We start from the raw sequence: 15,399 nt of genomic DNA, 5'->3' as shown, positions 1-15,399 counted from the left end.
CTGATTTTATTCGTCATTACAACGTCTCAAATTTATTTTGAGACAGAATTACTTCAACAGCACTCCGTGACAGTTATACTAATGAAAAGGTCAACAGCTTTTGTTGTGGTAATTAATTTAATATTTATACAAAGTCAACTTTGTTTTAAAAATATCTGATTTGTACGTTTAATGAATTTGTTGACTAAACATTGTCACACTGGGGACATATACACATTTGGTAGGAACTTTGCATTTTATATGTCAGCAAGATGTTATGATATGTGCGATTATCATCTATACCTCATCACTCATTCAAAGTGATAGATAATGTTTAATTTAGCGGCGCGAAAGCGACAACAACGCGGCAAATCTTTGTCTAGTCCGTTGCTCTATAGTAAAAGTCTAAATAAGTTAATCGTTCCTTTCTTGAATATATTATTACGAAATATACTAAGGCATATAAATATTTGTTTTCTAAACAATGTACCATTAATTAATACTGCAGTAATTTAAACTATTCCACTTTGCATCTCTTTATTGAAAGGTCAAAGGCTTAAAGATTAGTTATCCAGACTATAACATTTTGAAAAAAAATCTAAACGTCAAACGTGGAACGTCAATTGTCAAATCTAATGTCATTGTCATTCCATTGTCTCTTAGTCCGTCAACAGGCTGTTTCATTAAAAATATAAATATTTATTCCATTCAATTTTAAATCGTAATGCGTCGTGTATATGTGTATAACAATAAATCTGAAGGCAATGGAAAACTTATGGCTGTGGAAGATTCGATTGAAACGTTCAAATCACAGATATCCTTGCATTTCGATGTCGGGAAGGAAAACATGAAATTATACTCGTCAAATGGTTGTGAGATAGTAGACCTAAGGGTAATAAGAGATGATGAAAAACTGTATCTATCTTTGGATACAAACTCATCTGAATCCTGCGAGACTGACAATGAACGCATGGTCTCCGATTGGATAACACTCAATGTTGGCGGCAGACATTTTACAACGTCTAGAGGAACCCTACTAGCTAAAGAGCCTTTATCTATGCTTGCTCGTATGTTCGCTGATGAAAATAGTGTATATTTGATGAATCCAAGTGCCAAAGATTCTACTGGCGCGTTTTTAATAGACAGAAGTCCGGATTATTTCGAGCCTATACTTAATTATTTACGACATGGTGATGTTATACTAGACAAACATATTAATCCTACAGGAGTACTGGAAGAAGCAGTATTTTATGGTACTTGAATTTAATATGTATAGTAAGTAGAATATGGAGTCAATTAAGTCTTTTATATCATTAATATTCATAACTGGATACATTTTTTATAAGTAACATTCTTTTGTAGTGGAACAATCAACCAAACTAATTGTAGTTTCTGTACAGTCACAGAAATCTGCAGTATTCCAATTACAGAAAAATTGCCATTTCCTTGTATCAAGACAAACTCTGCTTTTTACAAATAACCAATTAGGTAACAAATCATGTGAACAGGATAATAATGAAAATCAATTAGCAGTGTACTGATTAATTTTTTATCATACGGACATGTTCATATTCTATTGGCTGTTTTTTAAAATTGTTGTCTCCAAATATTTAAACAATTGCATCTTTTAAGGTGAAACAAAAGAAGATTCTTCAATTGTACATTTAAAATTTTGTATGAAATAGCTATTGCTTGCGACTCCATCCATGTAGATAAAACAAGAGCAATTAGCCTATTTGTTATTCCTGACAATGTACTACATTTGTGCTGAATTCTATACCCACTTTTGATCTACTTTCTAACATCCATCCATCTAAACTTTCTTTTATATAAATAAGATCCTCTTTTACAATTGAATTAAATATATTGCAATAATATATTTTCCAGGTATTGACTCAATGATACCACATTTAAATCAATTGATAGAAGAGTCTACATCAGCCAGTTCTAATAACCATTCTCTTACAAGGAGGGATGTTGTACGCTCCATAATATTGACCCCTACAACTTCCGAGTTAAGGTATCAAGGTGTTAACTTGGCAAGTGCTGATCTAAGCAGGCTGGATTTACGATATATCAATTTTAAGGTTCGTTTACTTCTGTTGTAAAATTAATTTAAAAAAATTTATTCTCAATGATAAAGGATGAGTTTTGGAAATAGAAGTTTAAAGATTTTTATGTGGAACATCTGTTATTTGGTCCCATTCAAAATTATAAATCAAATATTTTTGTTCCAAAGTCTTTTAGTTTTTTGTTAAAAATTTTATTGATTTTAAGTTTGCATTACATTCAACTAGCTTTCGCCTGCGACTCGCGTGGAATTAAAATACAAAAGCAAGTAGTTTATGTGATCTTCCAGAGTACCCTCTATGTCTATGCCAAATATCATCAAAATCCATTCAGCTGTTTAGGGTACAAACTCTAACAAACATCCATCCATCCGTCTTTCGCATTCATAATATTAGTAAGAAGTAACAATTATTTGTAAGAAGTCCTTTTAGTGGCTTCAAGTGCTAAAGTATGACTTAAAAGAGTGTTCTAAATGTATATAAAACTTCCAGTATGCCTGTCTGTCCGGTTGTAACTTAAGTGGAGCGAACTTATCCCACTGTTGTTTGGAGCGCGCTGATCTGTCTCATGCCAATCTAGAGGGAACTCAACTTTTGGGTGTGAAGGCATTATGCGCTAATATGGAAGGTATACAAATTAATTAATTCTTAGTATGTATATTTTTTATATCATATGTCTTAAATAAGCTACCTCAAAATGGCGCAATGACTGTTGCCTATAGACATATACAACTGTAAATGTATTTTATACTTTTATGTAAACGAAGAGTCACACAGAACCAGAATACTCCCCCTAGGCATCCTCTTTTCCTTACCATTTTCTTTTATTCATTTTCTCTTTTTATTTATAAGCCTTTATTTTCATGACATACATATGGGAAATTACAATAATTTAAATACAAAGTACAAAATGGTCATGACCCCTGCAGGGTATTGACCTCCTCCATTTGTCCCTTTATTATTATTTTCTCATATCTTTATTCATTTAGTTTAACTTAAATTTTAGGCGCAAACTTAAGAGGCTGTAATATGGAAGACCCAGCGGGGTCGAGGGCTGTGTTGGAAGGAGTTAACCTAAAAGGTAAATTAACACATCTTATATTAAATAATAAAAAAGTAATGTAATATCCTAATGTGTAAAACTTTCTTTTTATTTCTGTTAAAGTAAAATATTAATTGTCAATACATTTTTGATGTAAAGTATCTTTTGCTGTCATAACCTCTGTATATACGCTTTTTGAGTTTCAGTAATTCGTTTTCTTTATATTCTATGTGATATCAATTTTTTTGTCAGGTGCAAACTTAGAAGGTAGCAACATGGCGGGTGTTAACTTAAGAGTGGCAACATTGAAAAATGCCAACCTTCAGAACTGTGATCTAAGGACCGCTGTGTTAGCGGGTGCTGATTTAGAGGTATTTTATTTTGAATTTTTATAAACATCTAAATTAACCCCTTTTTTGTTAGTGTATCTGTAGAGATACATCATTTTTTTTTTCTAAACACCTTGGGTCATCAAGGTTAAGTGCTATGAATATCAATTTGATATTCGAAAAAATAAAATTCTGCCAAGTTAAGGGTTAAAAAGTCAATGTGCATATATACAAAAGTTGTTTTTCTGGTTTCTTTTAATCCAAAGATTTTAATTTTAAACTTTTTAAGAGGGGGGGGGGGAACATATTAAAAATTTAATAAAAACGCAGTAAATCACGGGTCTGATACATGGACACGTTTTCGACATACGGATCTAACCTAAAAGTTGGTCAATTTCACGTTTTTGCGTAACTTAAAATTGCACCATCGCTTTTAAAGAAAAAGTTTACGAAATAACATTAAGGTGGGCTGAAATTATTTGCATTGTTTTATCAATTTTTTAAGTCACTTATTATTTGTATTTGTAGTAACTTCTTCCTAATATTTTTCCAGTGCTGTGATTTATCAGGCAGTGATCTTCATGAAGCAAATCTCCGCGGGGCAAATCTAAAAGATGCTGCCTTCGAGTTAATGTTGACGCCTTTACATATGTCGCAAACTATACGTTGATATGTATTTAAGAACATAAGAATTGGTTATACAACTATTGTATTTTATATTTATTTGAATAAAATTTATTTGCCTTGTTTTTTATTATTTAAATAAGACTATGTTTTAAGTGAAACACCTCATTCAAAATACATGCAAAATCATAGATTATATAAAATATCTACCGGTTGCTTTTTAAAATAATGACATTCTCATACAGTTTCCATTTCCTTAGGTTGGTAGCATTAACTCCATACAATTTGTATTTGGATCTCACCATAATATGTCGACACGCATGTATGTTTTCTACATCGCGTTGAGCTATTAGCAGCTCGAGAATGTGCAAGTTGTATTGGTTCAGCGCTGATTTACAAGTTTATAAAAAATCAAGCTCAAATATTTAAAATGTTTTCTTTCAAGCAAAAATTAAAAAAGAAACATTTTGAAATAACACTTAAATGAAACGCATCTTTTTACCGAGTTATGTTGGTACTCCTGCAATTTGACTGAAGCCGCGAAGTTGGTTGCAATTGTTTTTTATTCGCGTTCTATTTTTGTGTGTGACGGTTCTATCCGGCAAAAGGATTAGATTTTCCATTTAACTTTGATGATTTTCCTTTAAATATCGCCGGATATAAAAAACATCCTCCCGATTGCGAAAACATTAAGATGCAGAACGGAGAAGAAATAGCGGCACCGGCCGAAAACAGTAAGTTTCTTATTTGTTGTCAATATTTCAATGTCTTGTATACAGTTTTCCTTTGTATTTAGGTGAAAATGTTATTTTTAAGGGGCTTTATAATTGGTTTTATTGCTTATATAAACATTCTAGAAGCATTTAGACAACTTTTTTTTCATGTACCCTCGTTTAGAAAACATTTCGAATAGGGAATATTTCGCAAGTCGTACACAAATAAATGTATTTAGAATATAGTATAGCCTGGCGATAATTTCACTTGCGTTAAGTGTTTCGTGCGTCGGTTCAGTAGTATTTGGGTGGTTTCTTCGCTTATAATTATTGATAATGTGGGCATCTTAATTGGAGTGTGAAACATGACTCACATTCGTTCTACCCACTATTATAAAAATGCAATTGATTTATTAGGCTGAATTACATCGGTGCCGTTCTCTTTTCTACATTCGAACAATTAATAAAATTTATAATGATGATGATAAGTTAGACAGTAATAGTATCATGCCTATATGATGTTAAAAATATTTATTTTTTTAAATATGGAGATCAGATTAGTATGGATGCTTTATGGTGATGAGTACAGTAAAGTTATACATTAAAAAAGAGCCGCTTTGTGGAGGTTTATCATAGAAAAAGTAAAATATGGGGTATGTTTATTTTTCCCGAGTTTAATTATTTTATCTCTTCTACCTTATCCCACTCCCGTAGGGCCGCCCCTGGAGTTTTCCTCCTCCAAATAACTATCTTCCATTATCTCATTCCTCCCCTTCTTGATCATGTCACCTTCAATGCAATCCATCTTCATCTTTCTAGGTCTACCTCTACCGGTGTACACCTCCGCAGTCATAAATAACATCCTATTTTATTTTTTATTCACATAACTTGTGAGAAAGGTAGTCAGACACACTACAGATTACAGATTATGTCTGAATATTAAAATAGTTTATACTGTATGAATTGTATATTATGAAAATGTAATGTTTATATAAATCTACCCTAAACTTTGAGATACAATTTTATTAATGTGTTTGCTTTACTAAAGTGTTTTTTAAAGTTTCTTACTTAATATGTATATAACCGGGGTGGATAAACTCATTGATGGTTCAAGCCATTTATCAAAATTAGTGATTTCTCACAAGTATACTGTAAATATGTGTACTGAAGATTGAATTTAATTTTGTTATATATTTCACATTCATGTATGTTATTTAATCAGTTTGAAATACATGTCTATACTAATATAATAAAGTGTAAACACACATTATCTCGTGGCGTAGGATGTCAGAAGTCAGTGTGTTTTTGAATAATTCTTTCTTTAATAAACAACCCTACACTTAGTGAACTTTAGGCTATTTATTTTCACACTATTAAACTTATAGGGTAATTGGAAATGTGGAATCTTCATGTGGGGAGGGACCTTAAACTACAAGCAAACATCAAAGAAGCAAAGTTATCATAGTTTGTCATCATTCGGATAATTTGCCAAATGTAGACAATAAATTATATAGATATATTAATAATTTCCATAATTTTATGCGGATGAAGCCGCATGGGAACAGCTAGTGTAATTATAATTGACCACCTCGGGTATTATATGGTACGGTATAACATGGTTCACATTTACAGTTATTGATAGATTATTATGTTATCAGTAGTAAACATTTAAATAAGATATTTTATCTTGTTGCTTGAAAATAGAAATTAATAATTGCATACTTTACCCCAGTCTTGCATTGCTGATAATTGTGTTGCAGTGGTATTGTAGAATCTGACAGTATTCAATTTGACTAAATACAAAACAAGCTATTTTGATGAAACATGCTCTGAATTACCCTTGATCAGTTTTTTTAGGGTCAACTTTGTAAGATACTGAATTATTAATAGTTTTAAAAATGTCTCATTTTCTCTATTATATAAACGAAAGTTTAGATGTATGGATGGTTATTAGTTTGTAGCATAAACTGCTAAATGGATTACAATGAAATTTGACATAGATGTAGTAAATAGTCTCAAAGAACATGGCTACTATTTTTTTTTGTAAGTTGTTACTAGTTCCATGTAGAGGGAATCGTTTTCTGTATTACTATTAATAAATTACAATGCAAATGTTCTAATACATTGTTGGTTGAGTCTCTCTCGTCTCTGTGGTATTATAATGCCATCTCTCTTACTCTTGTTAAAAATAAAAGGGAAAGTTATATGTTCTCATACAGGTGTCATGTGTTTTGTCTCGTTTTATTGTAGTTCTGTGCTAACATGTAATCACCTGTGCATATATGCACAAGTGTTGAATTATTGTGCGTGGCCTTGATACTAATGCTTCATGTTTTTTTTTATTTTCCTTTTATTGAGACAATGCCTCTTTATAAAGTATTTTTAACTTTTCTCAAATAGTATTTTATCGTCGTTATTGCTTGGTTATTGTAGTACTTCAGTAAATTGTATTTGATGGTGGGAAAAATTGATCCTTTTTTTTTCTTTTTGATGTTATCTCTCGAGATTTGATACGCGTGAATTTATAAAACAGTAAAAAAAACAAAGACTATGTAATTCACTGATATCGTAGCTTTTTAAATGGTGAAAGAATTTTTCAAATTGACCCAGTAGTTTTTGAGTTATTTCAATACATATAAAAATACTAATCTTTCCTTTTTATAGAATTAGAAGAGTTAACTAGATTCTTCTATACTTAGTAACATGAAAGTTATTCACATATAATGACATTTTCAAGCTGGTTGATTTTGGAAAATTATTATTAACCTACCTTAGTGTGAAAGTTGAAAATAAAACACGATTTAATTACAATTTTGTATGCAGTGAATGGTATGCGATAAATGCAATTGTTACGCGTAATAAATCGTATGTAACACGTTAAGTACCTCACACTTTAACTTCGATAATTTTTCAAGCAACTACCGTTCATATGAAATAGAAAATAAAGTTGCAATTAGCGATATAGGAATGTTTGTAAGAATTACTTCCTAAGGACGTTACGAATATTTCTTAATCCACCTACATAGTGTTGTAGATATCTAACATACGGCCACTACATATTTGTTCTTATCGATGTTTTGAACTGCAGTGTTATAATGTCACGGCTTTAAGGTGCGTTTTCACTGATAACCGGTTATCTTTAAAATGCGTATGCGCTGAATATTATTTGCATTGTAAACTCACCTTTAGAGGTGTGGTTTATTGTGGTTGATGAATAGATTATCGTAATGACTTCATCTGATGACTTTGTCTGTATTGGAACTTAAGGCTATTACACGATTTGTGATTTTTTTTCGTCAAACTTCAAGTTTATTTAATTTAAGAATTGCAATATTAATGAAAAAATCTAATTATCGTTAAGAAAGAGATCGATTTTTGAACATCTCATACAAAATCGATATCTTTGAATCGATTATTGGGTTTAGATGTATACTACGCTATGTGTATTTATTTTATGCAATAATATGTCATATCTTCTTTCCAGCCCCGGCAGTGGTTCCCGAGGAAGTGACGAAACAATCCTTTCGGATCAAAGTATGGCGTCACTTGGAGAACAATGCGCTAGCGATGTTCCCCCGCCCCGTTTACAATCGGATCCCCAACTTCAAGGGAGCTCCGGAAGCAGCCGCAAGGTTGGCAGAACTGGACGTTTTCAAGAATGCCAACACTGTAAAAGTGAACCCGGATAAACCACAAGAGCCTGTCAGGTAACTGTCGAATTTGTATTAAGTGGTCACTAAAAGAGTACCTTTTGAAGATTGATTTAAGGGAAACTGCATTAAGCGTTACTCTTAGGTACCAATTTAGGGCTTGGGAGTTATTATTTTGTACTTTTTACGTTTGTTTATCACATAAGTTAGAATTTAAGTTATAATTATGCATTTTAACGTGGGTTATGGCGTCGCAGCCGTTAACATTTTTTAAGGAAGTGCATTGGTTAAGAAATTGGACGGTAGTTTCACAACGCGGGTCAGTGAAGCACGCTATGTTCACTGCACTCCTGTTAATTGGTCTATAATAGCAGATGCATATAATTCTGCTAAAAATGACCAAATAATTTCCTCGTTGTCGGTATTTTTAAGAAATCAACGATATTTAAAACAGACTGTATTACAAATAGCAATTCCTTAAATTAATATAAAAGTGTTTTTGATAATTAATCCAGGCTATATTTAATGCATCTGTTATCAAAGCAAAGCTAGGATAAGTGTGTTAGTATAGTTGTTTTCAAATAATTTGGCGTCCCAAGTTCATCGGCGTACTTCGTAATACCTCTCCGCTAAGAAATTTAAAAACTGCTTTATTTTTTATGTGAATTGGAAAAATTTAAGTTGCATATCTATACTAATATAAAGAGGAAAGATTGCATTTTTGTATGTATATAACTCAAATACTACTTCGGACGATTTCAAAAGCTCTTTCACCATTAAAAAGCTATGTTACGACTGTGTAGCATGTAATATATATTTTACTATTTTTTAATACCACGCGGACGAAGTCGCTAGCAACAGCCAGTAGGTATTATTTTGTGCATTTCAAATTACTGATTTCTGCAAATTCCTTTAGCAAACTTATGAACATTGTTGCTAAGCGTTGCTAAAAAGCATACAATACCGTACCGTGGAATATCTAGGCGTGTTAGCTGAAGCATATTGTTTTTTCTTTAGCTTAATCCAACCGATACAAAACATTCACTGATTTCTATGTGTCATTGCTATACTACGAAACTTGTTAAAAGACATGTAATCGAAACGAATAACCAGGCCAGGGGTGGCGAACCTTTACGTATCGACGTGCTATTTTTATATGTTTAATGCGGTTGTAGACGTAAGATTTATTTTCTAATAATTAGGTACATTCCGTAGCGTAAAAATATCGCGTTTTTCCTTATAAAATTAGTAAATGTATAATATTTTTTTTCTTAATGCGTAATGGATTTTATGATCAATCAAGTGCCCTAAATATTGTGCCATTGGTTTAGCACCCCTGAATTAATTTAATCATAATCGTATTTGTGATGTAATAGGACAGTTTTCATGTTACTCTGGTTTAGTATTTATTGCATAAATAAAACAACTATGTAACTCTTGTGCGATTGCTTATCTATAGATAACCTCCAAGTCACGTAAGTGCACGCGATTTAATTAATTCTATAGAATATTTTAAATTAATTGTACCGGAACTTGAAGCGCTAATAGTGTAATGGTTAAAAGTATGGATTGTCAATTACATCCAGGGTTCAATTCCCGCTATTCTACTGTTGTAAACCTAGTAAAAAGGTAGCCAAAGTTTTTCTACCTTCCAGTGAAAGTCCCATTAAAATTGGTCTAGAGTCTAGTCGTTTTTATGATTACAAATATTTACGGACAGGCAGATATAAAGCATTTATTTAGTAAGCATCGTAAATACAATAGTCACGAAATGAGATTTTTTTTTCGATATTTACAGTAATTTCAATTTTATTAATTCTGTAGATAATTGATTGCGACAGTATTGTAAATTTGTTATTAAGAGTAAAGTTAAGTAAATAAAAAATGAAAATTCAAATATAAAAACCTGTTGTGTGTTCTGTATGTTTTGTTTTCCTGTTTTAGTAATTTTATTTTTAAAATATCAGTTTTCATATAAAAACAAAGATTTATATTTTTATTTTGGAATTAAAGTTTGTCCGTTCTATACATACATATTATCTCTTTAGCTCTAATAGTATAGGTTTATTTTAGTTGGCACTGTCTAGTCCCTGAGGATTGTGTCAAATGAATTCAAACAATCGAAAGAAAACCTTCAGTAGCCGTAAATAGCGTTGTATTTTCCTCACAAGGTAGCAAAGTAAAGGCCGCACCCCTAATTTGGACACTTCGTTCTGCCCACTGATTTGATAAGTAGCTAGTCGTATAGACGCAACTATGTTTGATACTTGTATTTGTTTAAGATAGCTTGTTGCTCGCGACTGCGCCCGCGTGAATTTAAAAATAGTAAAATATAGCCTACGTTATTCTCAGATAAATTACATTTCTAACGCCGAGAGAATTAAAATAGACCTATTAGTTTTTGTGTTATTTCAATACATCCAAAAATACATTTTTTTCTCTTTATAGATTTATAGTCTACGTACAGAAAATGAGTTTTTTAAATTATTTTTATTTCAAACTTTTTTCGATAATGGGAAGAACAGACAAATTCAAACGCTGTTAAATATGAGGAGACTTGATATTTTTGAGCCAATAAAAAAAAATCGGGATTTAAGTAGAATAAGACATCAGATGACAGTTACCACACATTTCACTTTGTCCTCAGGGTAATATGCCTAGAGCAGCAGAAGACTCTATACGTGCCCGTGCCACGGCTGCAGACTGGCTTCCTTAACAGGATTGTACTGCCGGAAGGTGAACCTGGCCCTGCGACATACCGCAAGGCCGTCTCACGCAACGGCATGGAAGTATTCGGACAGCCCATAGGTAAGATGATTGCACGAGAATCACCCACCGGCAAAACGACTGCTGCCCATTAACATTCTCGAGACGAAAAAACAGAGGATATTTCTCCATTCTATCATCTATTTATTTCACTTAAGGCCTGTCCCACCACTGGCTGATAGTGGCTCAGATAGCTTGAAAATGTTACTGTCAGATAAGGAAACAAAGTCCGATATTTCCATCACATGTTTTACGCTTTGAATTGTCAAATACAATTTATTGGGACAGGCCTTTAAGACTTGCAAGGTGTAAAGATTTTTCAGAGTGATATTTAAGCATGCAAAAGTATCAAAACTGTTCGCTCTTGACGTTAATATTTGTGCAAGAATTGTGTTAGCTTTGAATCATTAGTAATCTTGGAAAAGTATCAAATTGCTTTGGACTTCATAATACACATAAATACTTTTATGTCAACAACTGTTAAACCGGCAGAGTTTAAAGTACAAATTGTATCATAAACAGTTAGAAAATTGAAAATTTAACGTTTAATATATTATCTCTTTTTCTTTAAAGAGAATGAGTAAGATGTGAATGTTTTTGTCAAGATTCGTGTTTCGGTTTAGGTATTGAAGACACGGTGACATTGGACTTGGTGGTAATGGGATCTGTGGCTGTCTCCAAGGAGGGTTACCGTATTGGTAAAGGAAGAGGTAACCAACTTATTATTACTTAACTGTCTGTTAAAAAATAACTAGTTTACGCCCGCGACTCTGTTAATATGTGTTCTAAACTATCCTCTATCTATGCCAAATTTCATCGAGATCCGTTCAGTAGTTTAGGCTACAAACTCTAACAAACATCCATCCATCCATATACCAAAAGTTTCGCATTTATAATATTAGTGAGATTATTAAGAACTAAGTAAATACGTAAAACTATAGTATTAATAGTGTTAACAACTTTATAATCTTTTTTTAGATTTAAAATTTAGTATCGTAGGCGTTATAAGGATTTTTTTAACTTTTTTTTATGTACAACCAGGTTACGGTGACTTGGAGTTTGGGCTGATGATGCACATGAAAGCCATCAAGCCAAATACCTTGGTGGCCACAACTGTACACGATTGTCAGGTGATATTTCTTTTTATTTACATATTTTCTCGCAGGAATATTCATAATGTTTATACATGAATACTCATAATGTTTGTGTGAAATTGATTTTTTAAACCAGTGAAATAAAAGTTTTTTCTTATAGGTATTCGACACACTGCCAGCGCAGTTGTTCGGCCCCCACGATGTGCCCATCGATCTTATTGTCACGCCAACACAGGTAACCTAAACATTTTGTTTAATAAAATTCTAAAAGTTTGTAATCGGTAATCTCTAAAACTAAGTGATTAATTTCAAGTGTTTTTGCTGTATTTTGTAGCTCAATTAGTAAGGAAGGTTTTAAACTATTTAACAATGTACTTTGACCCCCAAAAAACGATGAGAAAGAAAAAATAACACGTCAAACTAAATCTTACTTTTATAAATACAAGTTAGATGGATGGATGTTTGTTATTATTTGAAGCCTAAAATGTTCAACGGATCTCGATTTGGCTTATATGTAGCGGATAGTCTAGATGAACAAAGACTACTCACTTTCGTTTTAATTCCACGCAGACGAAATCGCGGGCGAAAGCTAGTATTGTAATAATGGTAGGCTAGTAGTGTAAATGGTTTGGGTACTGACAACCGATCTTGCGGTCGAGGGTTCGAATCCCGCCATTCGACTATCGTCGTGAACCATATCATAACAACCTAAGCCTAGAGCTTAGTTCGAGTGGTTGAAGGAAGTATTAGTAAATTTACACAAAATCTACTAATATTTTCATATATCGATGGGTGAAAGGCTATATATAAGTCTATAATATGATATTCAAAATCAGCGAATTTTAAATATGAAATAAATATGCAGAATTTTAGTAATTTAATTTAGAACCGGTCAGAAAATGTTTCAATTGAAATTATTTTCAGGGTCTACTTTTGTTTTTTTTTAATGAAATCTTTAAATAGCCCCCCTGAATATTAAACCTAATGGCGCTTAAAAAAAAACATACAGACGAATTGAGTACCTCCTTCTTTTGGGAAGTCGGTCAACAAATAGTCTTTGACCCATCGATATAAAGATATAAAGGTTATCACTCATTGATCCAACTTGGTATTACGTGATGTATATCGCGTGACATACTAGTTGTGTGTCCGGGCACGCCTTGTATAGTTGAAACGTGGTAGGTGATAGAGACGCAGCGCATGAGCCAGCGGCCGGCGGGCATCCTGTGGCAGCTGGTGTCCAACAGGCGGCTGCAGATCATGCCCATACTGGGACAACTCAGAGATATTGAGATGCTGTGAGTACTTATTCCCCACTAACGTTGGAAAATGTTTTTTTAATTAATTATTTAACGGCTTACTCACGTCATACTTTTTTTTTATTTAAATGATTTGTAATAAGGAGCGTCGGTGGCTCAGTGGTTTCAACACTTGACTTGTAATCTACAGGTCTTAGGTTCGAATCCCGCCATGTACCAATGTGATTTTCGATTTTTCGATTTTTCATATATACATAATTTACCCGACGTTCTTACGGTGAAGGAAAACATCGTGATGCAACCTGCACATATCGGCGAAGAGATTCAAAGATATGTGTGAAGTCAACCAACCCGCACTTGGCCAGCGTGGTTGACTATGGCCTAGTCACCCCGTAATAGGGTAGGCTCCGAGCCCCTCGGCGGGGACGTATAGTGAGCTGGTGATGATGATGATGATGATTTGTAATACAATTAAAATACGCCTACTCTGATGATGATGATGATGACTATTGTATTATGTTCATAATAGATTAGTACGTTGTAAATGCGTCTCAGTAGTACCTCATGATATATTAGCAATCTACTTCTTTGTACCTTGTAAAATATGTAGTTTTTATAAGTATAAGGGCCTGTCCCATCACTGGCTGATAGAGGCTCAGATAGCTTTAAAATGACGCCATTGTCGGATTAGGTAACAAAATCCGATTTCTCCATCACATATTTTACACTTTGGATTGTTATCAGACAATTTACAATTTGGTGGGACAGGCCCTTGATGTAATGTTTTTTATTTCAATTACAAATGTCCACTTAAATTTGAGCAGCACTGTCAAGTTGTTTACATTGTTTTTTTAAATTTGAAATCATCGTGAATATTCCAAAAGTTCTATAAAACTATATGTATATATGAGGTAATTCTGCACCCTGTAAATCTTAGATTTTTTAAAGACAGATTTAAATATTCCATTTTAAAGTTAAGTTTGTTTCTTTTCTAAAGTATTAAAGATATTGACAATGGAGTTGATTCCTTGTCCTTAAAAGGCATATTACCCCTGTTTTATTTCTTTTATTGTCGAATTTCGTACAGTTTGTTTTGTGTGCAGTGCGGGGCGCGCCTGCTCGCTGAAGGAGGTGGACACGGACGTGGAGGAGCGCGCGCAGGGCAGGCCGCGCCGGCCGCGGCGCCGCACGCGCTCCAACAAGAGCCACAGCGAGGGAGAGGTAGATCTTACTTATATTGTAAACTAGCTGTTCCCGTGCGGCTTCGTCCGCAAAAAAATATTAATATTTTATTGTTTAAATTTGTCAAATCATCAATAGGAAAAAGGGCATGACATTACAAACCTTGGCAATCTTGCTTCCTTGATGTTGGCAGCAACTTATGGTCTCTTTCCCACATTAAGGTTTTTATCCAAAATATTTACCCCCTAAGTTTAATCGCGTTAAAAAAAATATATAGCCTAAAGCATGACGTAAGTGTAGGGCTTTTTATTAAAAATGGAATTATTCAAAAATATGCTGTAATTGCTGATATCTTAGGCAACAAAGAAGTGTGTTTACGCTTTATTATAATAAATATATATTTTCACGCCATAAATTTAGGAGGTAAATATTTTTGTAAAAAACCTTAATGTGGGAAAGAGATCATAAGTTGCTGCCAACACCAAGGAAGCAAGATTGCCAAGGTTTGTAATGTCATGTCATTTTGACATTTGCTATCAATATGTTAATAAAATTTTCATAATTTGATGCGGATGAAGTCGCGAGCAACAGCTAGTAGTAATAGAAAGGTGACTGGTATTAGGGTGGTAACACTACGGAGGGGGAGGAGGTGAAGGCGGGGCGGGCGCGGCGGGCGGCGCGCCGCAGGCACA

The 15,399-nt window shown here is 33.3% G+C and overlaps 2 protein-coding genes across 2 annotated transcripts in view; both read left to right on the top strand.

Moving 5' to 3' along the window:
- The first annotated feature begins 636 nt into the window (after positions 1-636).
- Positions 637-4,168, top strand: LOC106106129 (BTB/POZ domain-containing protein KCTD9). The gene is made up of 6 exons (XM_013286667.1): positions 637-1,232; positions 1,867-2,066; positions 2,541-2,676; positions 3,055-3,129; positions 3,343-3,461; positions 3,973-4,168. Exons 1-6 carry the CDS (start codon positions 704-706, stop codon positions 4,087-4,089), a joined length of 1,176 nt encoding a protein of 391 aa, XP_013142121.1. The 5' UTR covers positions 637-703; the 3' UTR covers positions 4,090-4,168.
- A 429-nt stretch (positions 4,169-4,597) lies between these two features.
- The window catches only part of LOC106106109 (methenyltetrahydrofolate synthase domain-containing protein), a 14,080-nt gene continuing 3,278 nt past the window's right edge, over positions 4,598-15,399 (top strand). The window contains exons 1-9 of the mRNA XM_013286637.1: positions 4,598-4,777; positions 8,241-8,463; positions 11,054-11,214; positions 11,796-11,882; positions 12,214-12,302; positions 12,427-12,501; positions 13,449-13,564; positions 14,629-14,746; positions 15,330-15,394. Of these exons, the coding sequence (XP_013142091.1) occupies positions 4,738-4,777; positions 8,241-8,463; positions 11,054-11,214; positions 11,796-11,882; positions 12,214-12,302; positions 12,427-12,501; positions 13,449-13,564; positions 14,629-14,746; positions 15,330-15,394 (974 nt within the window). The 5' untranslated portion in view covers positions 4,598-4,737. The remainder of the gene's footprint in view (positions 4,778-8,240; positions 8,464-11,053; positions 11,215-11,795; positions 11,883-12,213; positions 12,303-12,426; positions 12,502-13,448; positions 13,565-14,628; positions 14,747-15,329; positions 15,395-15,399) is intronic.

This window comes from Papilio polytes, unplaced genomic scaffold, assembly GCF_000836215.1.
Source record: "Papilio polytes unplaced genomic scaffold, Ppol_1.0 DF822400.1, whole genome shotgun sequence".
NCBI classification, from domain to species: Eukaryota; Metazoa; Arthropoda; class Insecta; order Lepidoptera; family Papilionidae; genus Papilio; species Papilio polytes.
This window is presented reverse-complemented; position numbering and strand designations above follow the sequence as displayed.